General features: G+C 55.1%; 8 protein-coding genes across 8 annotated transcripts; 6 read left to right on the top strand and 2 right to left on the bottom strand.

Moving 5' to 3' along the window:
- Positions 1–1,863: 1,863 nt before the first annotated feature.
- On the top strand, positions 1,864–5,299 carry EV422DRAFT_348740 (uncharacterized protein). Its single transcript, XM_053066529.1, has 3 exons — positions 1,864–2,239; positions 2,328–2,681; positions 2,752–5,299. The coding sequence occupies exons 1-3, from the start codon at positions 2,011–2,013 to the stop codon at positions 5,214–5,216; spliced, it is 3,048 nt and encodes a 1,015-aa protein (XP_052920648.1). The 5' UTR covers positions 1,864–2,010; the 3' UTR covers positions 5,217–5,299.
- An 866-nt stretch (positions 5,300–6,165) lies between these two features.
- On the top strand, positions 6,166–8,590 carry EV422DRAFT_348743 (uncharacterized protein). Its single transcript, XM_053066530.1, has 2 exons — positions 6,166–6,614; positions 6,696–8,590. Exons 1-2 carry the CDS (start codon positions 6,348–6,350, stop codon positions 8,454–8,456), a joined length of 2,028 nt encoding a protein of 675 aa, XP_052920647.1. The 5' UTR covers positions 6,166–6,347; the 3' UTR covers positions 8,457–8,590.
- A 442-nt stretch (positions 8,591–9,032) lies between these two features.
- On the top strand, positions 9,033–12,253 carry EV422DRAFT_548667 (uncharacterized protein). Its single transcript, XM_053071679.1, has 9 exons — positions 9,033–9,523; positions 9,603–9,708; positions 9,776–9,898; positions 9,995–10,092; positions 10,170–10,238; positions 10,349–10,731; positions 10,798–11,368; positions 11,512–11,822; positions 11,891–12,253. The coding sequence occupies exons 1-9, from the start codon at positions 9,064–9,066 to the stop codon at positions 11,978–11,980; spliced, it is 2,211 nt and encodes a 736-aa protein (XP_052920646.1). The 5' UTR covers positions 9,033–9,063; the 3' UTR covers positions 11,981–12,253.
- Positions 12,254–14,321: 2,068 nt separating this feature from the next.
- Positions 14,322–15,960, top strand: EV422DRAFT_348540 (uncharacterized protein). The gene is made up of 3 exons (XM_053066527.1): positions 14,322–15,460; positions 15,549–15,668; positions 15,749–15,960. The coding sequence occupies exons 1-3, from the start codon at positions 14,426–14,428 to the stop codon at positions 15,890–15,892; spliced, it is 1,299 nt and encodes a 432-aa protein (XP_052920645.1). The 5' UTR covers positions 14,322–14,425; the 3' UTR covers positions 15,893–15,960.
- Positions 15,961–16,526: 566 nt separating this feature from the next.
- Positions 16,527–17,880, bottom strand: EV422DRAFT_348519 (uncharacterized protein). The gene is made up of 3 exons (XM_053066526.1): positions 17,532–17,880; positions 17,221–17,438; positions 16,527–17,152 (listed from the first exon to the last, which is right to left on the bottom strand). The coding sequence occupies exons 1-3, from the start codon at positions 17,693–17,695 to the stop codon at positions 16,614–16,616; spliced, it is 921 nt and encodes a 306-aa protein (XP_052920644.1). The 5' UTR covers positions 17,696–17,880; the 3' UTR covers positions 16,527–16,613.
- EV422DRAFT_548662 (uncharacterized protein) lies at positions 17,853–20,159 on the top strand (the record flags this gene model as incomplete). Its single annotated transcript, XM_053071678.1, has 4 exons — positions 17,853–17,992; positions 18,118–18,415; positions 18,497–19,627; positions 19,692–20,159. Coding segments are annotated over exons 2-4 (1,669 nt in total), but the record flags the coding sequence as incomplete, so codon positions are not given.
- Positions 20,160–20,576: 417 nt separating this feature from the next.
- EV422DRAFT_348565 (uncharacterized protein) lies at positions 20,577–21,779 on the bottom strand. Its single transcript, XM_053066528.1, has 2 exons — positions 20,746–21,779; positions 20,577–20,677 (listed from the first exon to the last, which is right to left on the bottom strand). Coding segments are annotated over exons 1-2 (840 nt in total). The 5' UTR covers positions 21,585–21,779; the 3' UTR covers positions 20,577–20,676.
- A 1,443-nt stretch (positions 21,780–23,222) lies between these two features.
- Positions 23,223–23,817, top strand: EV422DRAFT_348511 (uncharacterized protein). Its single transcript, XM_053066525.1, has one exon. It carries the CDS (start codon positions 23,326–23,328, stop codon positions 23,677–23,679), a length of 354 nt encoding a protein of 117 aa, XP_052920641.1. The 5' UTR covers positions 23,223–23,325; the 3' UTR covers positions 23,680–23,817.
- The last annotated feature ends 833 nt before the right edge of the window (positions 23,818–24,650 follow it).

Here is a 24,650-nt window from a genome sequence, read left to right as displayed (position 1 = left end):
AGCGGGAGGTAATGGATTATGGAGGGAAGTTTGTAGACGGAATACCGATGTCGCTTGGAAGGCAGCGAAATGTGGAGCTGGAGGTAACGGAATATGGAGGGAAGTTTGCAGATGGAATACCGATGTCGCTTGGAAGGCAGCGAAATGTGTTCGGGTCTGCCGGTATACCTAAGGGAACAAGCCCGCTTCGACCGTTGAAGTAGGACATGCCGAGCGCTGCTGTGTTGACGGTGATTCGTAAGGTTTCCCGCGACAAGCATATAAAGCGGAATAAAATTTGCTTCTAGAAATGAAAGGTTCTCTGAAAACGCCGCTTTTCGTCCCCTGTAGCGACTTCTAACGGATACTGTCACTGTCAGTTCCCAAAACCCAGCTCTACGCGTTTGATCAGGGGACACAGGGGACAAAAGCTTTTTCAGGGGGAGGCCGGTATCTATTGTTATGGAACAGGAATAAGCGTACGTAGTGGAGATTGACCGAAAACGACATCCCTGGGATACTTTTGAATGCTTGTCCGGGTATGTGGTTGTAGGTGCTTCACAGAAATCAGTGCCTTAGGCTCACAATTTACTGGGATCGAGGTTGAGAATAAGTGTGAGTTTTTTTTCGCGGAGACAAGCTATCTCTAAGCAAAAACTGAGAAGAACCCTCACTCTACCGGCGTTTCGAGCTGCATTCCGCTGCCTCGGCACTTCCCAGTGCACCAGGGATATATTCTGGCGGGAACTGTCTCCATGGTAGCACATATCACCAATCAGGCTGACCTCAGCATCCAAAACCTAAGGAAATTTCAGCAGATGTCTCCGGGTTGCCTCGATCCCAAAACACTTCCTCAGCAGGATTGAGAGTAGACCTCCTCCGCCTCTCTTTTACAAGACCCTGGTCTCTGGTACGCAGTTGAGTAAATTGGCATATGAGAGGCCGGAGACAAGCTATCGATAAAGTGCGCACCACACAATCCAAATCTCGCGCCCAACTCGATCTACTAATTGTCGATCCTAGTAAATTGTGGGCCTTACTTTGAAAGTCGGCCTGGGCCACATATATCATTCATCAGAGTCCCGACGTATAAAGGAGACGATGGACATCCCTGGTCGTCCGAACGCTGCCTGCGATGAAGTCGGCCTTGGCCACATATGTGAGATCACCGTATTCATCGACGGCTCCGAGCAGCGCTCGTTCAAAGGGACGGAGCTCCTGGTGGTCGAGGGTCGGGCAGCTCAGCGCGCTCCCCAAGGCGTGCGTGAGCTCGAGCAACTGCGGGACCCATGCGGGACCCCTGCAGCAACGAACGAGACGAAAGGGATATTATAGAGATATCCCAACCTAGCGAGACAACACCCTTTTTTGACGGCCAAAGCCACCCGCTCTGGTTCCATCAAAAAAGACCCCAGGTCCTGGTAGTTTGACCAATCAGTATTTGCGACAATGACAAGTTTACTACACAGGGTGGACACGAAGGGCTCCTCAGGGTCAACCGAGAGGAGGCTGATCGTCCAGTGAGTGGTAGTTGACAGTACAGCGTCGCGAGGCGAGGTTACGCGCTGTCGAAAGTGGGATTCGGTCGGGAATTGGGCGACCGGCGGTTTTCGGGCCGACGGGAGAGTCCTTTCGCCAGCTGCCCGTCAGACTCGCTTAGGTGGACCCAGGTTGCAAAGCCCAAATGGGTACTGTCTGGAGGATGGTATCGACACCCGCTACAAGTGACAGGAACCGTTCTGGAAACACTTTGGCAGTGAAAGATAGGAGTATCATACGTACTTTAGCCGATAGGTTTACAGGGAAGAAATTGCGTCTCGTCATTGCACCTGTCGATTTACATAAGCATAACCTCAGATCGATCCGTTACCTTGCTCCTGCACCCTTCCGCCCCAGATGTTGGTTTCCCGAAAAGGCTCATCCCGGCTCCCAAACCTTTCTCGACATCGGCGACATTACCTGCCTTACAATATTACCAGTGGTTGACTCCCGATTCGCTCAACAGGGATTCAAGATTCCACGGTATTAAACATGGCATCCAAAAGCTGGCCCTCCTCAGTTGATACTTTTGCGCACAGGTTGACAGGCAGATTTTTTTTGCTCTCTATTGTCTTATTCGCGGGCCGAGCGTCCGCGACATGGACGAGGCAGCTTTTGGCACCCGTTGGAGCCTCATTCGACGATTCCTATACGTATAGCTCCTTCTATGTGCCGCTTGACGGAAGCACGGGGCAGACTGACAAGGCCCTCAAGGCGAACGGTAAGGCATTCGCAACCAGTGGGGGTTTGCGATGGGTGCAAAAGTCCCCACTTTTTGAAACGACCCTAACTATCGTTGTCCGATTTAGCTTGGTATAAGCTCACTACCTCTGGTCTTTATTGGACGGGAGCGTCCGGCCAGGATGCCGATGCGCTATGTTTCTACAATAACGGAGGCACTCGATCGGCGTATTGTGCGAGCAGTAACTTGAATAGTTACGGGATGTGGTCTACAGCTCTGGGTATCAGCTGTTCCGCCACATCCCCTTCCACTTTCTGGACCGGAAACTCCGCGACGACCACCCCTTGCAGTGCATACAACAGTCGCTTGACGGCATCATACACAGTGTACGTCAGAACCTCAGTCGATGCCACTCTCGATTTCTATCTTCAAGACACCCAGTACACTGATAACTATGTTGACTACGCCTCAAGGAAAGGAAGTGAGTAGTCTCTGTCGGACGGGGTTTTCAGGCCTCTCATGCACCCCCCCGTCTCACTCCCCGGTTTTAGTCCTCGTCGAGGTGATTCCGCAGAATCCCCTGACCACAACGACAAAGACCACGGTCAGAACGACAACAGACACCGACACCGTCACGACAACGTCGATCATGCTTTCCACCGCGACTACCACGACCACCAAACCTGCATCGACGGTGACAGCAACATCCACTGCAACGTCCACCACCACAGCGACGGCGCCGGCGTCGACTTTAACCAGCACCAAGACTGACACTGCAACGCAGACGAGCACCGGGACACAAACCAAGACAGCGACGTCCACACAAACGAATACCGAAACGCAGACTAAGACCATGACATCTACCGCCATATCAATTACCACAACGACTGCCTCCGCATCGACTGCAACGAATACTGAAACGCAAACCAAGACCATGACATCTACCGCCATATCAACTACCACAACGACTGCCTCCGCATCGACTGCAACGAATACTGAAACGCAAACTAAGACCATGACATCTACCGCCATATCAACTACCACAACGACTGCCTCCGCATCGACTGCAACGAATACTGAAACGCAAACTAAGACCATGACATCTACCGCCATATCAACTACCACAACGACTGCCTCCGCATCGACTGCAACGAATACTGAAACGCAAACTAAGACCATGACATCTACCGCCATATCAACTACCACAACGACTGCCTCCGCATCGACTGCAACGAATACTGAAACGCAAACTAAGACCATGACATCTACCGCCATATCAACCACCACAACGACGGCCCCCGCATCGACTGCAACGAACACTGAAACGCAAACTAAGACCATGACATCTACCGCCATATCAACTACCACAACGACTGCCCCCGCATCGACTGCAACCGTAATGGCGACCGCGCCAGGAACGACGGTGGTTTCCACTTCCAGCGTGGTGACCACCAGGACTGACACGGCAACGCAGACACATACCCAGACGCAAACCAGGATCACGACGGCCACAGAGACGAGCACTGAGACGCACACCAAGACAGCGACATCTACCGCGATATCCCTTACCACCACAACTGCCTCCGCATCAACGGCAACCATCACGACCGCCATATCAATTACCACCACAACTGCCTCCGCAGCGACGGCAACCGTCACGATCGAGTCGACCGCGCCGGGGACGACGGTGGTTGTCACTTCCAGCGTGGTGACCACTAAAACTGACACGGCCACCGTAGCCAACACAGAGACCCAGGCTACGACCGCCACCGTCACCTCGAGCATATACGGCACCGATACGGCAACGGCAACAGAGACCAACACGGAGACCTTCACAGTCACCACGACGTTGAGCGGGGTTCGCACAGATATCCAAACTCAGACTGTGAGCGAAACCGTAACGACCACACAGGCTGCGAGCGTTTCTATCTCCCTGTCGACCCAGTCCTTCACAACCACCGCCACCGAAACGAAGACAGATATAGCGTCCTCCGTCGCTACGATCACCTCCGATTCGACGACCACTACAACGGAGACTGAAACTGAGATTGAGACTGAGACACAGACGAAGACCGAGAAGGAGACAATAGTTAGCATTACCACGACCAGTGAAACAAGCACGTTCACCCGCGACGTCACCAGAACCCAGATAGAGGTCTCGACGAGTACGAAAGAAGCCTCAACTGTGACCTCTGATACTACGGAGACCGCCACGAGAACAGAAACAGCCACTGCGACGGCGACGGTCACCGAGACAACAGCCACTGCGACAGCGACGGTCACCGAGACAACCACCACTTTGAGCGTATCTGTGAGCGTCTCTATCCAACCGGGTATCACCACCACCACCGAGATCAGCGCCATGACCGCAACACGGACGCAAACGATGAAGGAGACCGAGACAGTCACAGCGACGGTCGGGGAGGGCACCGCTACGGTATATCAAACCGAGACAGCTACCGGGTCCGGGCGCGACACAGAGACGCTGACACAGACGGTCGAGAAGACAGTCTTGGGCACCGCTACCGAGACGGCCACCGTGACAGGCCTCGTGACGACAACGGCCCTCAACACAATGACTGATGTACTGACTGAGAAGCAGACAAAGACAGAAACTGAGACACTGACGCAGACTGCAACGGGGCCCACCGTCACGGTGACCGTTAGCACCATGCGCCAGGAATCTACCGCGGGTATCATCGAAACTTTCACTGAAACGCTCACGGAAACGGTCACTGCGCCATCTGGGGGTTCCGAGGCGGGCGTGATGAGGATTACCATGACAGAGACAACTACAGCCGGTTTGTCGCCGCCCACCGGAGCATCCGTTTCCACAAAAGTGGTCACGTCGTTCGTTGTCTCCACCGTGACGCAGACTCATACAGTCACCGTGCCCATATCCACCGTCACTGTCCTTGGCAAACCCGACGCCACGCTATATGCTATGAGCGGCGGATGGGGCAAGCAATTGCAGCTGGCAGTTGCTACCTCCACGGTTACCCCAGGAAGTACATAGACTTGAATCCCACGCGGAAACAAACGAGAATCGTCTAAAAGGCATCCTAATCAGTGGCGCTAGGCATTGCCACCTGAATCTGAATGACCTCTCGGTGGTGCAAAGTGACCTGTCCCGCTAGATCTCCATTTTGCCGGTATTTTGACGGGACATCTTTCCAATGGGATGATTCCCGGGGGTGAACTACGCATATCTTTTTCATGGTCACATCTGCTTTTTCATACGCAGATCTTTTTCTTGGTCACACACTGCTTTATAATTTCATACGCACTAGCTATTCAAGTTCATACGAGTTCCCATCCAAGTTCATACGTCGCAAATTCAGATCGTCCTAAGGAAGGGAATCTACGCCATTATCCGGTCCATTTTCGGCCGCCAACCCTGCGTCTTCCTCCTATATTATTATATACAAGGAAGCGTTCACTGCCTGGTGGGGGATAGTGGGTTTTGCCAAGCGGGTCTTCTACACAGAGACACTCCCGAATCCCAGTGTTCTGTCAAGCAAATTGTACCCGTGCCAAGGTCTCGTATCATACTCGCCCGCAGTCGCGCCGAGGTCCAGATTCACGCACCGCCGGAAGTACCGGGTCGAGTATGATCCGAGCGAGACCTTTGGCACGGGATAGCGCAACACGGTGCTTGAGACGCGAAGAACAGCTCTTCATAGTAGTAGTGGTCCAGTGGAATAGTGGAAGGAAGGGAATGAGAATTTGAGCGGCGGCAAAGCGGCAATAGTTGGGGCGCCCAAGTTCCCAACGCCCATCCATCCAGCACCTTCATTAACAACAACTTCATGTACTAGAATGATCGATTGGGGGGAGGCTTGGGTGTGTTCCGCAGGCCAATTCCAATTCTTCCATTTCTGCGGCCAGAGAAGGCGCTCTTGGACGCTCATCGTGAGAAAAGGCGGACGACACGACGCCCACTGAAAAAAAACCCGCTACCACCCGCAACCACCAACCCCGCCGCCGCCGCCCTCATGCTCCCGCTCGCACCCACCCTCGTTGTCTCTGGGCAACGGCGTGGAACGAGGAAGGAAGGGGCAGTAGGACGGCAGGTATAAAACAGAGCCTAGTCCCCTCTGGCTCCCTGAACCCCGCAGCAGCTCCCTTACGTCGACCCAATAACAAGATGAAGCTCTCCGCCGGCTTCTTCGCTTCGGCACTCGTCAGCTGGACCTTAGTCTGCGTCGCTGCAGCTCCCCTTGACGGTCCCGCATGTGCCTCCCAGGAAGCCGTTGCCCTTCGTAACCAGTACGACAGCGCTTGCCGCGTCGCTGCAAAAGCCCGCCCCTTCCTTCCTGCAGGCAATGCAACCGTTCACTGCGTCAAGGACGGCAAGTTTGTCGGCTACTGTAAGGCGGGCGATCAATTCATCAACATAAAGTCCGTTCCCCTCGTAAGTAGTGGGTAGTAGTAGTGGGGGGGTGGAGGGACGATATCCCCGGTGACCTAATCCACTCCAATCGCCCCCTTCCAGGTCAGACCCATGGTTTTCTCGGATTTCTCAGACAGCAGCGACGACCCCGCCGTTTTGGACAGATATTTCGCATTTTGCTCCATCAGCTGTGGAAGGGCCTCAAACACGATCGAAAACGGGAGCGCCCCATTGCCTCAGCTGCTGCCTCGTTGGGCTACTTGCGTATGCAGCAAGACTGGGTTGCCCAATGCGTTCGTATCGGATGAGATGTACCCCGAGAAACCGCTTCCCGAGCGCCTTGACGATCGCTGCGAATCTCTAGCCTTTGACCAGCTCCGAGGTCGCTTTGCAAAGGTCTGCAAAGACGCTGGCGCTCGCTTGTTGAAGGGCCCCATCACCAGCTCCTCCGGCGAGGTCTACTGTGGGGGTAGATATCTCGGTGATTGTTCCGTCAATGGGCAATCAATCAGGATTACCTCTTTTCCGGAAGTCCAGCCTCTGAAGTCCTACGATCTGGCCCAGTACTACAACGCCTCCGCCAAACCATGGGAAACGTACGAACGCGGCCACCAATTCGCACTAGAAAGCTGCCGTGCGGAGTGTGGCACAGACAGTATCAACACTCTCGACGACGGCCACTCGGGCATGGCCTACGGCGGCCGCTTTGCCCACTGCTTTTGTCCTAACGGCTCCCAGCCTCTCTCGGGCACCCCCGCGTTGCCGTTGGCACCAATGTTGATCGACACGCCTCCGCCTCCCTCCCAGCCTCCGCGCCCGGCCTGCGACTCACTGGAATTGCAGGGTATCCGGGACCGCTTCACAGCTGCCTGCGAGACTGCCTATCGTACCTTGAGTCCTACCCTCGGCCTCCGTCTTGCATCGACTGACGTTGCCTGCGCTGATGTTCTCCTCGGTTCATGCGAGATCTCATTGGACCGGAAATTGCATACCGTCTTCGCTATCAAATCCATTCCCGGTGTCATACCCCTCAATTACTACAACCTTACGAACTTCAACAGTGGAGTTATCCCCCATGGCCCTGGTTTAGGCCCTTACAAATCGGGCTACCGCTACGCGTCCCGCCTTTGTTCAAACGCCTGCTCCTCTGACACCCCCGGTGCCATCAACGATGGCAAGAATGGCTTGGGTGTCCCGGAGGGGTATGCCACCTGTTTCTGCTTGGATGGTACGCAGCCAGATATCAGCGACGCGAAGATGCCCATGGTGCGGTTTCTGACGGAGCCTGCTGCTCCCGTGAACACAAGCACTTCCACCACCACCGCCACCACCACCACCACCTCACACTCAACTTCCACCTCCACCATCACCTCTACCCCCACCACCTCTACCCGTACCTCTACGTCTACCCGTACCTCCACGACCCCCACAAGAACCACCACCGCCACCACAACGTCCTCCGTAACCCAGCCCCCTCCCACTCCCACATGCGCCCCTCCCCGCGTCGCCCAAACCATCAACCAAGTCTTCAACACCTGCAAATCCCTCGCCCAGTCCCACGGCATCACCCCCTTCGGCACGTTCGGGACCGCCGCGGCGCTGCCGGACATCAAGAAGCGCTGGTGGGACCTCAACTGCGACTGTTTCGTCGGGTGGGGCTACTTCAAGGTCGACCCGTGGTACAGTGTCGGCACGCTGGTCCCGGGGCAGCTGGAGAAATGGAACTCGGCGAAATGTAATTGCAAGATTGCCCAGCTGTGGTATGGGATCACTGACGCTGGGTTTGGGAAAGCTACCGCGGGCGTGCAGACGTTCTGGAAGAAGGACCAGTGTGCGGTGAGATCTTGGTGTGTGCAGCCTTAGATCTCTGCCCATAGTGCCCTTGAAGGCGTTCGCTGTTGCATGTTGATTCAACGATATATGTAGATAGACCTATATAGACTACAGAACTTATATCAATATGCCTAGGCCCTTTGCAGTTCTTGCCATGTGTCCCAGAAATGACTGGATTGAGCTTGATTGAGCATCAGCCCCAACACATCACTGCCTTCGCGTGCGGTGCGGCGAAACCTTCTGCCATTTCCAAAAAGCAATGGCCCCATGCCACCCCCACCAAAAGTCAAGCTAACAATCACGCCTGGCCGTGCCGGCAGTGAATACCACGCCTGGCCGTGCCGGCAGTGGTCATAGCTCTTCTAGTAGCAGAGGGCAACAGTGCCATTGCATTCTGTGGCAAAAAGTTTGGCAATTGCGAAGGGATCTTGGCAGTGTGAATAGTCACGCCCTGGCTTGAGCATCAGCGCCAACACATCACTGCCTTCGCGTGCGGGTCCTTGTGTGTCAGACTTCATAAAGTCACGTGACTCTGAAATGTCCGAACCCTTCCGCGTTGGATCCCTTGGGCCGTCCCGTCCGTGCTTCCGTCACAGCTCGGTCTGTCCAAGGTCCAAAGCACCGATTTGCGAGGAAGATGGCTGAAGACCTCCAAAGAGAAAACATTCCGAAGCCATTCAGTTTCGCAATCGCGGCGGCAAAACGACACCGCCCGGCAGCAGCAAATGTTCTTCAAGATGCCAGTAACCGCGGTCCTCCTCCCCAGCACGGTTCGGAACCAGCGTGGGGAAACAGTCAGAACCCTCCGCAAGACAAAGACAACAGAAAATATGTGCCACCGGGGAGACAACAGCAGCCATATAGCTCCTCCGTAGCATCTTCGTGGAGAAGCCCTGACGCCCAGAATCCGCAGTGTCAACAACATTACGCAACTTCATACCCAAACAATGTATACCCCGTCGCTTCGCACAACAGTCGGGCCCATCCTCCCCCTCCCCCTCGCGTGGAAGAGCCTAGAGCACCGTTCGCCCCCTGGATTGATACCATAGATAGGATGTTCTGGAAAGAGGCTATTCGCATGAAACTACTGTTGAAACGTAAGTATAACTGAGCTCCTTTTTGACTATGAGCAAACCGCTCACTTTGCTGGTTTACTCTACGTAACATCTACTGCAGCTCACCGGGACGAAGTGATCAACCGGTTCCGCATAGCTGGCCTTTCTGAGGCACAGCGCAGGGAGGTTGAACATATGATCAAGATGGCCGCCCAGAGGAGAAATGGGTATTACCATTCTCTACCTTGTAGTCGGTGAATCAAGCTCGCCTAATGCATCTATGTGTGGACGCAGACTGGACCTTGCCAATCTTGCCAAGTGGGATCTTGTAGCTCTCCGCCGGCATGGAGACTTGGAGCACAAGCTTCTTCTTAAGCATATCAAAGTCGTGCAGGCGCAGCCCGACCGGCGTAATAGGTAAAAGTGTCCCTTTTTCCACACTGTTAATACCTGCTGGAGCTGCACGGTTAGCCTGTCAAGTCAGTCAAAACTAAAACTCAGCATACAACGTAGGACCACGACCATGCCTTCATGTGAACGGAAACCTTGTCTAGATATTTGCTGCGAATTCCGTCACCCGACTGATGCTCCTATCACCAAGCGTGCTGCCGGTTCGCATCTCTTATCGTTTCTGCATACTTTCTTAACGGAGCTGATACAGGCCTCTGACATGTTCCGACTATCATAGGAAGGGCTTTCAGGTGCTTGGTAGGAATCCTGCTACGGCGAGCTGGTGCAGCGAGACTCATTGAGCGATGTGAGTCTTTTTGAATTCTATGGAGCTTTCTGTGGCTCTTGCTTTTCTATGCCGGAAAGGCATCATTAATGAACCTGGAGAAACAACTGGCTAATTGAGGCCGCAATCAGCCGAAATCCGCACCCTCAAAATACAGTATTACCGCGGGATCACCAAGCGTGACAGACGCACCTCCACTGTGGCCAGTCTTGCTGCATTCATTCTGCTTGCCGATTGCGAGGCAGAATACACATACCTGGTCAGCACTGCAATTCGGCAGTGTGGAATCGCGCGCTGGGCGGACGAATCAAGCAGTGAGATCACCGTTTTGAATGACTTGCTAGCGGATCCGCTGTTCGACGAAGGCGAAGGATCCGGAAGTGGGGAACCCCTGGATATGCCTGAGGCCGATAACCGCCCCGGCGAAGACGACGAGGAGGATGAGGAAGGCGAACCGGTTGACTGGAAAACCTTAAGCGCAGAGAAGCTGTATCGCAAGAGCTTGGAAACTATGGTAGGCATTGCCCACGGCTGTTCGAGCATCAGAGTGGTTTGCTGACATCATCGTCACTGGTACAAGGAAAACCCTATTATTGCGGCGCGCTTCTGCGTGACTACTTGCAATGTGGGCGTTGGTGGAAAGAAGGCTCAGGTTCTACTCCCTTTGTGGCTCGAATACACCAAAACAGATGCGCCCCCCTCCTCAGACGGGGAGGAACATGTCGCGGAGGCCGACCGGCTCACTTTGCCCATGCTGTGCTACCTCTTTGCTCATCTTGGTCCGGAACCGATTCTCGAATGTCTTGCAGCTGCTAAAACGCCGGGCTTTGTTGCTCCCGGACCGAACTCCAAGGCGCGTCAGACTCCACAGGACCGGATCAACGAAATCGAGCAGAGAACCTTCCACCGCGCAGTCGAGCTCGGGCTGCGAGAAGAGTGCGGGAAAGGAACCGTCAGAAGCCTGTACAGGTTTTGTGCTGGTCTGCTCGTGGAACTGGCTGCGATTTTTGGGGAGATTGTAGTTGAAGCGGAAGATGGCGCTGACGATACCGGAGCGGGCGCGGGCGCTCGTAGACCGCGGCCGGAGGAAACTTGGAGGGACTCAGAAAGCGAAGGGGAAGAAGGAGAAGAAGCGGAGGTGCTAGTTACAGGTTGGTTCTCTTTGCCGTCCCCAATGCTTTGTTGTCGAATTCGCTTCCGGCATCGCTTTTTTGAAAGCGTCTCCAGATGTCGGCCCTTTCTGTTTAACTCGAGGAGTCGGTCTTTCTAATGATGGATGCTTTGTGTGTGACAGATTGGAGAGAACTCTGCCGTCCTCTGTCGAATTATCACCTGTCCTTCCCTCCGTCTCGCACCTGGCACCGCAAAGTCGGCACGCTCCTGGCTTTGCTTCTTGCAATGTCAAACGCGCTGTCACACCAAGACCGCGGCTCTGATCCGGAGCTTTTCCTTGTGCTCTTAAGGGAGCTGGTGAAATCGTACGCGATGGCCCATGCCTTCAAAAAGCTCGCAATCAGGAGAGGGGCGGTAGCCGAGCGGGCGGAAGAGGTGGGCGAGGAGACGGCAGCGAGTGTGAAGAGGGCGTTGTTGACACTTGAAAGCAAGGTAGGTTGCGCTAGTTTTGGTAGTTATTGCGAGCATGGAACCAGTCAGCGCTAACGAAAGAGCGGCAGATCGGCAAGGAGCTGGGACGGGACGGGATCTATGTTGAAGCGGTCGAGGAAGGCAAGATTTCAGCCGCACTTGGGAGCTTGAGCCTTTAACCGCTCCAAACGGACTCGCGGGTTAGATTGTTTTACATGACCATGCTGGAATTTCTCATTTGCAGAGACGCAGGGATAGGTGTGGCAAATCTGTGCGGGTGTTACGTAGATTGTAAGATTTTTGCTTTCAGACCTTTGCAGCCGGAGGACAATGGCAGATGTCATATACCAGGTGCTGAAAGCGCCGTAGAGAACATTTATGCGGAGAACTACTGGCCGTTTGTTATTAGGCCTGAGATTATCGATCAATATACTTGTTGGCTGGAGCTGCTTCTTGAACTAAGTCCCATGCTTGGGCCACGTCTTTTTTTTCGAATACACAACTTGAAAGTGGCAAGGTGGACGTTCAAATGCAATAGGAAGCCGCTGTCAAATGCCGTCGGAGCTGCCGATCCCAGCTCTCAGGTTGTTGGGTACATACATCCCGAGAGGGCCTGGGCCGAACAACGGTGTTCCCGCTGTCCGGTTTAGCTGGGCGATGTGGCCATACCGGCTGCCGATGTCGAGTTAGACGGCGGTAGCCGGCGGTGCCGAAAGACGACGGCCCCTGCTGCGTGCGGCCCACACATGTTGGGCGTTTGTCCAACTTGAGAAGTGTTTGTACAAATTGAATTTGAAGTTCTCCGACGAGTCGTGGACTTGTGGGGCGTCCATCGGCGTCCGTTCAGCGAACGGCTCCTGTGATGAGGACACCCTGTGTGGGTCGTTGATGAACCTTTGAAGACTCGTCCAGTCTGCAACTTCGTCGTCAATTCGTCGTCAACTCCCCCCCGCATTCCCATCCCCCAACCGTCCCGCACCTCCTATCCACCTCACTCTACTGTACCATGGGCGCCAACACAAGCACCCCCGCCGTCAACCCCGCCGAGCCCACCACGGCCACCATCCCAGCCCAACCCGAGGAGCACCAACCGGAAACGCAGCTCCAATCATCCACCGAACGCGTATGGAGATGGGGAGCTCCCACTGAGCACGAACGCAGTGAACGCAGACGCTCCCCGTCCCCACAGTCGCCCAGCCGCTCCAAGGACGAGCCCCAGACGAGCTTCTTCAAGTGGGGCGATAAGATTTGGACGTTTGGGTCTGGGGCTGCCGCGAGTGAGGAGAGTGCTTCGGAGTCGGCCTCCGCGACGACAGCGGCCGCGTGAAGAACCCTGACCACACTTACGAAATCGGAAACTCGCCCACAGCACTCTGTCCGGCGTCCTCCAACGGACGTGGACTTTGCTTTTGAGCGGCCCGTAAATAGCTTTGATACCATACCACTGCTTTATATAACGAATAGGCCACTAAGTTAGTGGGCCTCGTCAGTTCCACTCTACACTCACTATATTCGAGATCTAGGCCGAGCAGATACCAGCACCTAATAGAGTTCCCATCATACATAATTCATTATCTAGAATAGGAAAGAATGGATGCTCTCTCTCCGGTGAAGAGACTATGCCGGTTTCTTCTCGCTCACTTGAATCGCTCACAAGACGAGGGGGGCTTGCGGTTCTGGGCCCATTTCCGACCCTTGCGTGGTGGATACTGGAGTGGAACATGCATTCAGCTGTCGACGGCCGCTGTTCGGGAGAGCCTTCGAGTGGTTATGAACTCGATGTGCCCTAAGAGCATCAATTTTCGGTGGGCCTCCGCTACCTCTGGCAGGTCACCATTGCGTCGTGCAGCAATCCAAAATGCTCTCAAGTTTCTGGCAAGCACAGTCACCTCGCATATATATGATTATGAATTCCCAGCCGCAGAGGGACAGGTCCTTGTGCAGTCCGGAACCCAACTTTCAAGGCAAACTACTGCCACATATCACAGGCAAGCAAGAGCACTTCTAATTCAATTATATCCAGTGCTGCTCCGGTGCCCAATCCAGAAATGTGCCTCCCGCCTACCTGGTTTCCTGAGACGCTGGAAATCGGCAGCATTTCAACTCGATGGAGAGTTCCGAGAGTGGTTATACTTAAAGCTCAGGTCTAAGCCCGGACCTTGAATGGGGTACATTGCACCAGGGTCGTCTACATTTCAACCGATGCGGACGCTACATTGGCTCACAAAGTACATACCTGATCCTGCGGCCTGAATTTGGCGTAGCATAGCCTGCCGCCAGCCGTAGGAGAACGTGCGCGTTGTGAAGTCTGCTCACTTAGGTAATCGCCCGCAACGCGTTGTTTCCGCTGCTGCCGGCGCTCCGCTGATGTTTACATTTTTCGAACTCAGCCAGTGTTTGGTCAAGCTGTCATAACTTCGGATGTGTTGATGCCGAAGGTGCTGTCCACCGCTGTGCTCTCGTTTTTGCCCGGAAACCCTCGTTGATATCCTTCCTATACATTTGCGAGCCAGAACACACCGTCTCTCAGAGCATTTTCACATCACTCCACTACATCTCGGGAGAAACTCCGCCCACGAAACAGTTAACCCAGAGTATTCAATCCCTCAGGTGATACATCCGCGATGTACGCCGCCCACCAATTCTCTGCCCTCGCCGCCGAGCCCACCACCCTCCGCGAAGAGGCCTCCCTCCCACTCTCCCACTCCCAGCCGCACCCACAGCCCTATCCCGCCCTCTACACTTCGAACGGTGCGCAGCATGGATATCCCTCCCAGCAGGCCTACCCCCAACAGCAACATCAGCAGCAGACACTCCATACAGGCATGGCAGCAGCTTCCCCATCGCCCTACGATCGCAAAGTAGAGAAAGTCGAGGGGGGAGGTTATGGAGGGTACGCTGGTGTTTACCCAGGCGCGGGACCGATGCAATACAACGCCGCAACCAAGAACAGACAGTACGCCGCGCCAGCAGCGGACGCTTGGTCGGCCCAGCCGTCTAGTTTCAATCTTGACATGAGTGGGATGGGGCAGACCTCGGGGATGAATCCAGGGTATGCGCCGTTTCAATCATCCCAGCAGCAGGCGCAGCAGCAGGTCGGCGGTCTAAGCGGTGGATGGAGCGCACCCCAGCAGCAGCAGCAGCAGGCAAACGCAGCAGCCCCACCCCGCTTACGCCGCAACTCATCCCGCCTCCCTGTCGGCCAGATCGCGTGGGGCGGCCCGCCGGCACCGTTGGCTGGAACCACCCCGACGGCGCCCATGTCGCGAGGGTATTCCTATGCTCAACATCAGCAGCAGCAGCAGCCACTACAACAACAGCAACAACAGCACATCCCACCTCCACCCACCCAAACGTCCCAACAACAATCATCCCACTCCCTCTCCTTGTCCACCCCACCACAGCAAACTTTCCCCAATGTACAACGCGCCGCATCCTTCGCGCACATCTCACCCCGTAAAGACTCATTGTATCAACAGCAACCGGGGGCGTTGACGCACGCGCAGTCGTTCATTGAGCCTCGGCAACTGCAACAGCAGCAACAACAACAGCAGCAGCAGTATGGCCAGCAGTGGGCGTCGACGACGATGCGGCCAGCGCCAGTGAGTGTGAATTCGGGGACGTATCGGTATTATCTGGGGGAGGATGATGGGCCGCAGGTACGAAAACACATCGTCGTGATTTTTCGGGCGGAGTGTTGTTTGTTTGGAATAGAATGTTCACATCTATGGTTTGACCGACTTCTAGGCTGGAACCCAAGGCCTCGCGGCCACCATCCTGTCCAAAGTTGATTCGTTCGGGTCCAAGCTCGCTGACGCTTTTGGGTTGACGGCACCTGCGAATGAGCAGTACGGTGGGAGTAGCGGGGTACGTTCAATCGTCGCCCTTTCGTTCTCTCATTTTCTCTCCTTCTTTGGGATACTGAATCTCAAACTCACATCCCCTAGTATAACAACCAACCCAACCGACCCACGTACAACAACACGTCCCGCGGCCCGACCTACCAGCCACCCAACCCGGCGGGCATGGCGCCGTACGGCCGAAGCAGGTCGGATATTTACCCGACGCATGATCCGACTGCGTTGGTGTGAGATTGGATGTGTACGTTTGGAAGTTTTTGCTTGCATTTTGGTTTTTTGGTCTCCCAAATCCCCACACCTTTCCCAATCCTATTTGTGGATCATGTGAATGGGGCCGTTGTAAGAATCTTTAGCTAATGTACGGGGACTATCGTATGTCTATGTAAAGTGAGGCCGCACTGTGGGGGTGTTTTCGAATGGCTTGGACGGGCGTTCGAGTGTTCTGTCCTGGTTCTGTCCTTCTGAGTGTCCGGAAGTGCCATTGCAGTATCACAGGACTGTGAAGGCTTGCTCCACGCACGACGCGCCTAGAACGCCGGGTACGCGGTGGATATGGCGACTTCCACCAAACGAACGCAAACAATCGCACGTCATCATGAACTACGCCCACACACTGTCCCTGTGACGGTGGTTTGCCTGCACTCCGTATTATGGCCTCTGCTAGGCGAGAACCGCTGGTGATCGTCTGCGGCGCTAAACGATAGGCCAACCGTTTCGCGGGAGCGGCCGGCCATAATCGATCATGCGGACGCCGATGCCGGCTGGATACATCTGGCATGTGGGTGGGTTTTTGAAGCAACCACCACAGGAACAGCAGCCGCCGTCTGCACGCTGATGATCGCGTGTCCCGGGTCGCCGCAGAGAGAGGGGTGCCGATAGCGAGTTGGAAGTCTTGTGCGGTGAACGGGGGACCGCAGCAGGACCAGGGGTCCGGCGGAATCTGGCTCCTCGCTCAACGATTCCTGACCGGATTCTCCACCCTCCACGCCTCACTCAAAAATCCCGGCCTCGCATACGTCTGAAAATGCCTTCGCCAATCCCTGATAAACGTCTCCAACTCCTTCTCACTCATACAGCCCACGACAACCTCCCCATGCTCCACGAAATCGGGTGCGCGGCCGTATTGTGGGAGCTCGAGGGCTGCTTCGAGGTCTGCGGACGATATGGGGTGGTCTGATGGGAAGGTGAAAAAGTCGCGTAGGATGGCGTGTAACTCCTGTAGTCGTTGCTCCGGTATTCGGTTTTTGTCCGGATGCTGTGTACGGCGGGAGTGCAAGATGGCATTGGCGGCGGAATGCACTTTTCGGTGCTCATGGTACACTATGTGTCCGCGGCCCTCTAAGGGGATGTTGTACTTTTTGGCGATGGTTTTTTTGAGTTTTACTGCGTGCAATTCGTAGGCATCGTGGCAGTTTACGCACAGGAGGACGACGTCGTGCGATGCGTGGGATTTTAGGGAGTCTGGCATAAATTTGCGGTATTGATAGGGCACTATCATGGAGCAGACCGATTAGCTACAGTCCGTCAGGTATATCGGCACGAATATGTTTTTATCTTACCAATGTGATGGGATGTCAGCCCATCAGTGAACCCGCAGCCGACACATATATTTTGCCTCTCTTCCAAATAGTACTCCTCTCCAGCGCTATTCCGTCCATTGCCTCGCGGGGTGAAGGTCAGCTGGATGGCATGTGGAGCAGACGGGTCCACCTGTTCATCGTCGCCTTCTTTCATTGGGACGGCGAGATTTCTCGACAGGTACCAATCTATCTTCTTTCTATAGCACAGGAGATATGGAGAATAAGTTCAATATCGGAGCTTCTACTGCTACACATACACAGAACGATACCCCTGGGTGACCCAAACGCACCTTGAACAGCGAAACATGAGAGTTCCCTCCGGCGAGAAGACGCTGCAGTTCTCGTACAGGGGAGTCTGACGGACGGGCATAGGAATCGTCTTTGCCGTTTTCTGGTCTTCGTCGTCGCTAGGACGCATAGGAGCGACGGGACTGTCGACGACGTCCACGGCCATAGCTCCGTTTTCGTGAGGCGAGACAATCCTGTCCTCTATATCGCTTCCCTACTGTATATGTACAGTATGATATGGCTTGTCCTGCACTTACTGTACTGTACGTAGCTGCCTAGAGGTTCCCACGGCGCATTGGCGAGCGTTGCATGGACTGTCATGGACGCGCGCGTTTGGCCGGGCGAACATCCCGCTGACTTCCTTTGTGACCTGCTTGGCCTGTGCATTCCCACGCCCAGCATCCCCATCCAGATCCCCATCGGCTCCCCAGGTTCCGCGCCCGCTTGCAAGAGTTTCTCTCAGGTACTGTACGTCCCCGTCTCCCTGTCTGGCTCCCTCGTTTAAAGGATGCCGTGGTGCCTGTCGTGTTGTCTTGGAACAAGGCGCAAGTCCCCCTCACTCGAAGCTCAAACCGCACCCTTTCCCAGAGCCACTCACACGATCACGATGGGTATTCCACGCCTCGTCCCTGTCCTCTCCTCCAAGCTAGGAGCAGCTTTGAACTCCAAGCAGTCCTCTTACGACGGTCTTCTTGTCATCTACTCGAAGCTCTCCTCGCTCCTTCCGGGCACAAAGTCGGCGGCATTGTCACCACTCGCCTCCGCCATCCAGTCATTCACACAGGTGGACGCTTCCGCCGCCTCGTCAGTTGTTGTAATTCCGACCTCCGAGGCTCCCGGCAACCGACTTGTGCTGAGCCCTACCGGGTCTCTACTCGGCGATGTGGTATGTCATTCTACTTCCCTCATATGCCGTAGATCACTCGGCCGACATAACTCGCATCGCTCACAACCTGGGTTCAAATAGGACGATGTACGACGCTTCACAGACGCTGCACGCAAGGGTCTGGCGAGATGTCGCGCCGCCGGTTTATCCAAGCCCCTTGTCCTCCTCGCGGACCCTTTCCAGGATGTTCTCACGGGAAGCACCCAAGTGACACGTGCCAAGCGAGACTACTCCAAATACATTGAGGTGACTCTCCTAGGCTTGCTGGCCGAGGCCTACGTGCCGTTGCAAGCCCGGGAGCACTTTTCTGCTTTGGGAAAGCCGGCGGAAACCATTGAGGAGATCGGTGTGGCGGTCGAAAGAACCGAACCAGACTCGGAAGAGGTTGTGGACTGGGCCGTCCGGTTCGCGACTGCTGTGGAAGAAGGGCGGCGGTTGGCAAAGGACATTGGAGGCGCTGACCCGGAGAGGATGACCCCTCTTCGCGCGGCTGCTTACATTGAGGATGCTTTCAAGGGCAGCGATGTCGCAGTCACTGTTACCAAGGACCTCGAAGTCATCAAGAAGGAGTATCCTCTCTTGCACGCCGTCACGCGGGCCTCTCTTCCAGTAGAAAGACACCACCCCGCCGTGGTACACCTGGAGTACCACTCTTCTGATGCGTCCGCCGTAAAGGAGAATGTGTTCCTCATCGGGAAAGGTGTCACCTACGACACAGGAGGCCTCGACATCAAAGCCGGCGGAGTAATGCGGGGCATGTCCCGCGACAAATGCGGCGCCGCGGCATGCGCAGGTTTCCTCAAGACAGTCTCCCTCCTCAAACCCAAGCACGTCAACGTCATCGCGGATCTCGGCTTCGTCCGCAACTCCTGCGGATCGGACGGATACGTCTCGGATGAGATCATCGTTTCGCGGGCCGGTGTTCGCACCCTGCAAGGAAACACCGACGCCGAAGGACGTAACGTCATGACGGACCTGCTGTGTGCAGCTAGGGAACGCGCCTTGCTGCCCCGATATGCGTCTGTGCCTTCAAGGTGCTTGACTGTCGCCACTCTCACTGGCCACGTAATCCGCGCGTATGGAGTCGGTTACGGCGCTGCCCTGGATAACGGACCCGCCCGTGAAGCAGGCATCGCCGAGCGCGTGCTCAAAGCCGGTCATGCCCTCGGCGATCCGTTCGAGCTTTCTACTCTACGTCGTGAGGACTACCAGGTACGTCCTCAATAATATACAATGTTTGTGCAATGCCTTTCTCACCATTTCAAACCCCACACAGTTCGTCGCCCCCGGCGCGGTAACCGAAGACGTTGTCCAAGCCAACGATAAGGCCTCCACGATGACCTCCCGTGGCCACCAATTCCCCGCCGCCTTCATGTCCATCGCGTCCGGCATCTCCAAGCACGGTCTGGACTCTGAACACCCGGTGTCGTACACGCATCTGGATGTTGCGGGGTGTGCGGAGGAGGGAGGGTCTGGGTTGAGTTTGGCGCATGTTACGGGGTCGCCGGTTGCGGCCTTGGTGGGTGCCTTTTTGATTTAGGGGCTTAGAAGGGACGTGGACATTTGGTAGCATAGACGGGAGCTCAGGCCTATGTAGTTTCTATATGAATAGGGCGTAGCTAGTTCGCTCTTGTCTTCAATCATCAAGGGTCCGCGGGAATGGGACTCGTAGCGGCGTTGCTTTGAATTTGCAATATCATCGTTAGGACTGAATTTGGAGAAAAAAAATCTGATATGACGGCGCTCAGCGAACAGCGCATGCCCACGCATGCAGGAGTCCCTACATGATTGAACACTACTATGGGATTGATGACAACATACGACCATCGAAGCAAGGTACGGCGCTCTTCAGGTGGCACTGGTGCTAGTTATAGTGCCGTTAGCACGACATATGGTATAATACGGCCGGGTACGTGCTCCGCCTCGTCGCTTTTGAGCCAGACACGGTAGTTTGTTCTCTGCCATGTCGTTGTCGCCGGTATCATAAGAAATGCCGAGCACACCATCGTCATCGTCATTATCAACACCCTCCTGCTGTCGCTCGCAAAAACTTGGTGGCATGCTGATCTTCGTGATCGTAACGGCATCGTTCTCGTGTAAACGTTCGGGGCAATATTCTCCTGCCCTTCCGACGCCGCATCAATGAAACGTGCTTACCGTCCGGTCGGCGACGGGTTGGCGGGGCCCGGATCAGGGTATCTGCGTTTTTTCCGCGCTGGGAGCTGGTGGCTATCCCTCGGCGTCGGGGCTGAATCCGCGGTTCTTGGAGTTTCGGGTCGTCAGTGCAATGGAGTCGGTTCAGTTCTCCAAGCGTCATTCACGAGCCTTACCATTTTGCGCTCTGAAATGGAAGGTTTCTCTGCTTTTCGCAAATCTGGGGCCTTTTCAAAATTTCTGCACCGATCCGCTTGTGAAGGTCCGCAAGCTCCCTCGGTGCGGCCCCCTTCAATATGCGGTCAGCGTTGGCCAAAGTAATCCAACCCTTGATTCGGCTCGTAGTCATGCTGCGAAGTAACTGTTCAAGATATCGACATCGCAAAAAGCGAGGCAGATGTCGATATAGGTTCGCATTCTGTGGCAATGGGGGGTTGCTCTGGATCCGGAACCAGGGAACGTAAGCACTTCGGGCGAGCAACGCCCGACAACGTCTCTGGCGAACACAACTCATCCGGGATACTGTGCTGTAAACCCGTTGTCCTCGACATCGTAATGGCAGTCGACAAGCGATTTGAAGATCTGCGAATGTGTGAACACCAGCAATCGTTGGCTGGTAGGAAAGCTTTGTTGAATTCGCTGAGCTTGCTGATAGTGTTTCGGTTGGCGATGTAATCGTTGGGGGCAGCGATCCATGCCATCGCATGCACAACCTTTGGTATGCCAAGTCCAGATGGGCCACCGCTGGCAAATGTGCCCCGGCGGCCGCTGTACGGTCCTGATCGGGAGATGTGACGGAGGCAGCAGAAGCAGGCATAGCTACCGCACTGGGCTTGGACAGCTTCTTGACGCCCGCGATTACTCCAATATCGCCTGCGAAGGCTCGTTCCCACACCGTGCCGTGAAATCGATTGTTAATACTAAACTGCATCGCCACGTTTTTCCGCCCACGCCGTTGGCCTCCTGATTCGTTCGTTCGAAGGCAGTAGTGGTCATCCATTACTGCGATGTCCATGTACTCGAAATCTCGTGGTCGAAGAGTTTATGATCGGGTGCTAGTGGGCAGCAGGGGCGATTGGGACATCGCGTCTCAACTCCCGCGCTGCATTATGGTCTGCGAGCGCTCCTTTCCAGCGGTTGCGTTTGACCTGTATGGGGGAGGCAAGCTCCTCTGCTCCATCGACACAGAGGAGACAACCCGCTTCTTCGCATGCCATGATGATGGCCGACCAGTATGCAGGCTGCAGTACCTCGCCCGATCCGGAGTTGACCATCTCAACGACCAGTCCACAACACTCATTTACTTGCAGAAACTGTGTCAATTCTGTTTGCGCTTGCCTTCGATGTCACACCACCGAGACCGGGGCCGTAATGGCCTTTATCCTCGATCTTTCGTCGTGTGAGCTTCACCCAAAAAAACGCGCCTGGCATGGCAACTCTTTGTCGGTACAGTCAAGTTGGTGGCGGAAGCTCGACGACAGGAGTATGGAAGTCGTCTCCGGCACCCCTCCCCGCGGCCCTTCATGCTCGCAATGTGCAGCTCGTGAAGGAGGCGGCAGACGGCTTAACCCGAGACGTTTGCAATGAAGCAAAAAACTCCCCATTTGCTCCGTGTCGTAGTTGTGGTACCAGTCGGTACTTGTTCCGCAAGGTTGGGCTGGTTTCAAGGACACCGACAATGGTGCTACAGTGAATGTTCGTTCGCGACAGAGGTGAGCGCCATTCCGCCGGGTATGGGTGAATCTGTACCTTCCACTTCCTACGGGAGAAGTTGCGCCGGAAGCGTAGCGGAAAGTGATCGGCATTTCGAATAGGCGCTGCCTCTTCTTTCCGTTGTAGGTTGAGATTGCCGCACTAGCTCCATTCCTTCGCAGAGCTACTACATCGAAATTGCCCATGAGGCCGTCAACCGATCCAAAATCGCGTCTCTCTTTCCCTGAACTGCACTAGCGTCCGTTTTCTCGAAGATACCCCGTGGGCTAGTTGCTGCACCGCTTCGTGTCATGTTGCCGTCGGGCAGCTTGAAAAATGGGCCGTGGCGTCGTGAATCACTGGCATTTACGACGCCACAGCCCATCTTTCAGCACCGTTGCAGCAATGACTTCCGAGTGTCGGAGTTCCTATATGTTCATCTTGCTGACTCGCGTGGGGACTCCCTCGCTCGATGATTGGAGTTGCACGGAGAATCGCTCGGCCCCGGCCGATGATTGCGGCAACGTGAGGTTTTAGCAACGTAGCTACCATCGCGTCGACATCTGCGTTGGTCAACGTCGGGTTTGGCGCGCTTCAAGGGACGAGCGTGGCTGTCCGGTGATGGGGTCTGGGGAGATGACTGTGAGAAGAAATAGTGTCGAACCGATCATCTATCCCACAGGCTACCTCCAGTTTGCACCCCTGACGCGTTGGGAACACCCGGAATGGCCACGCACGTCTTGGGTTAACGTGGCTGGCGAAAAGATGATCTTCAACCGATCTCTCGAGTTTGAGTACGACGTTTCTGCATGTAACCGCAACGCCATCCTCCTTAGAGCACTGGAGTGCGCCGCGCATCAGATCGTAACGCCATCCCAAGCGGTACCTCCTGATTTTCGAGGCTGAGCCGAAGCGTGAGTGGACTTCAGGTGTATGCGGTAGAGAACGTCCTAGGTGGTTGGCTAGTCTGAACGCATCCAGGTATACGTGTTCCCTACGCTGGAGGGACTGGTTGGCGGGCTTTCGTATTGCTTCAGAAAGTGCGTCCGGTACTTCGGCTTGGGATGCTACCGCGTCGTCGGTGGACGTCCGGACTAATATCGTTCGTCATTGCTCAGGGTATCAATATCTCGGTGGCGCAAGTTGAGCAGCTTCGTGAAAAACAACAGCGCATCTGCGAGGGTGAAGCAAATGGCACCATTGGTCTCGCCAATCAATATCAGCCCCGGGATATCGGCGTTCCCGACAATCTGGCGAATGGTGTTGATAGCGTGCCATCCCATCGCAGGGAGCTGGTAAAGGACTCGATTTTCAACATTGCAGGCACAAATGCCTTTGGTGGATTTGCGCGGTTGGTGACTGACTTCATATGGTGGAGAAGGCATTGGAACCCTGGCCTCCGATCTTTCCCCGGTTGAATGTACGCTGGCTAACAAGGTCACTGCGGTCTCCACCGACTCCGACGTAATCCAAGGGCGAGATCTCGTGATGCTTTGTATGTCGACCACAGAGGAAAGGGATGGCACGCGGACCAGATAATGTAAAGCCCCGCCCGCGAGGAACAGGAAGCTGTGCCGCCGCTTGGTTCACTGGAGGCTGGGCCTTCAACTGTTTCGCCGAGGCGGGGATGACGGAATCGCAGTACAACGCACATTTCGTTGCAGTACACGCTTCGGAGAATGTCTCTATCGGCATTCAGAGCGCTGTCCTGTCGAGCACCCTACCATCAAAGCCACCCTCTCCTGATCCTTTTTCCGCGCCATCAAAAGCCTTCCGCGGGGCGGTGAATGTAGCATGGCGTCGGGTAGCGTAAGTTGGATGGGCGGAGATTAGACCAGTGAATGCGAGGCATATGACTCCACACGTCAACTCAATCCTCCCCGCCACGCCCACTTGATTTTTCAGAGGGCCGCAGATCTGCGATTCGATGCGACCGAAGCGTCGCTGAGTAACGTCCTCGGTGACGTACACGACATTGCCGCGGACCCATTCGGTGCGGCTTAGGTTGGGGTCGGTGTGGTACTTTCGGAGGAAGGCTTCGATAGCCTCCCCGAAGCTCCTTCTCCGCACCATACTCCTCCGGCGCTGTCCCTTTGCTTTCCCCGTTTCCGTGTCGTCCCATGTTTGCTCGATGAGGTTAGGTGTTGAATGTTGGGTGTTGGGTGAGGATGTGGGTGAGGATGTTGATGGGTCTAGCTCTCGGTCGACCGACTCGTCGCACCCTTCAACGATGCGGAAGAGGCGGTGACGGGTGTCTGTGTCGGTTGATCCAATCATGAGGAATTCCATCCTTCACCCGACTGTCATCTGGTGCTCAGTTAACTTGCCCAGAAACCAACGCATCCAGACCCTTCGCGCTCCCCACTTTCTTCAGAATTGGATCTGTTTC

Source organism: Fimicolochytrium jonesii, assembly GCF_025526975.1.
Source record: "Fimicolochytrium jonesii strain JEL569 chromosome Unknown EV422scaffold_48, whole genome shotgun sequence".
NCBI lineage: Eukaryota > Fungi > Chytridiomycota > Chytridiomycetes > Spizellomycetales > Powellomycetaceae > Fimicolochytrium > Fimicolochytrium jonesii.
Note: the sequence above shows the minus strand (reverse complement) of the source record. Positions and strands in the feature narration are given on the sequence as shown.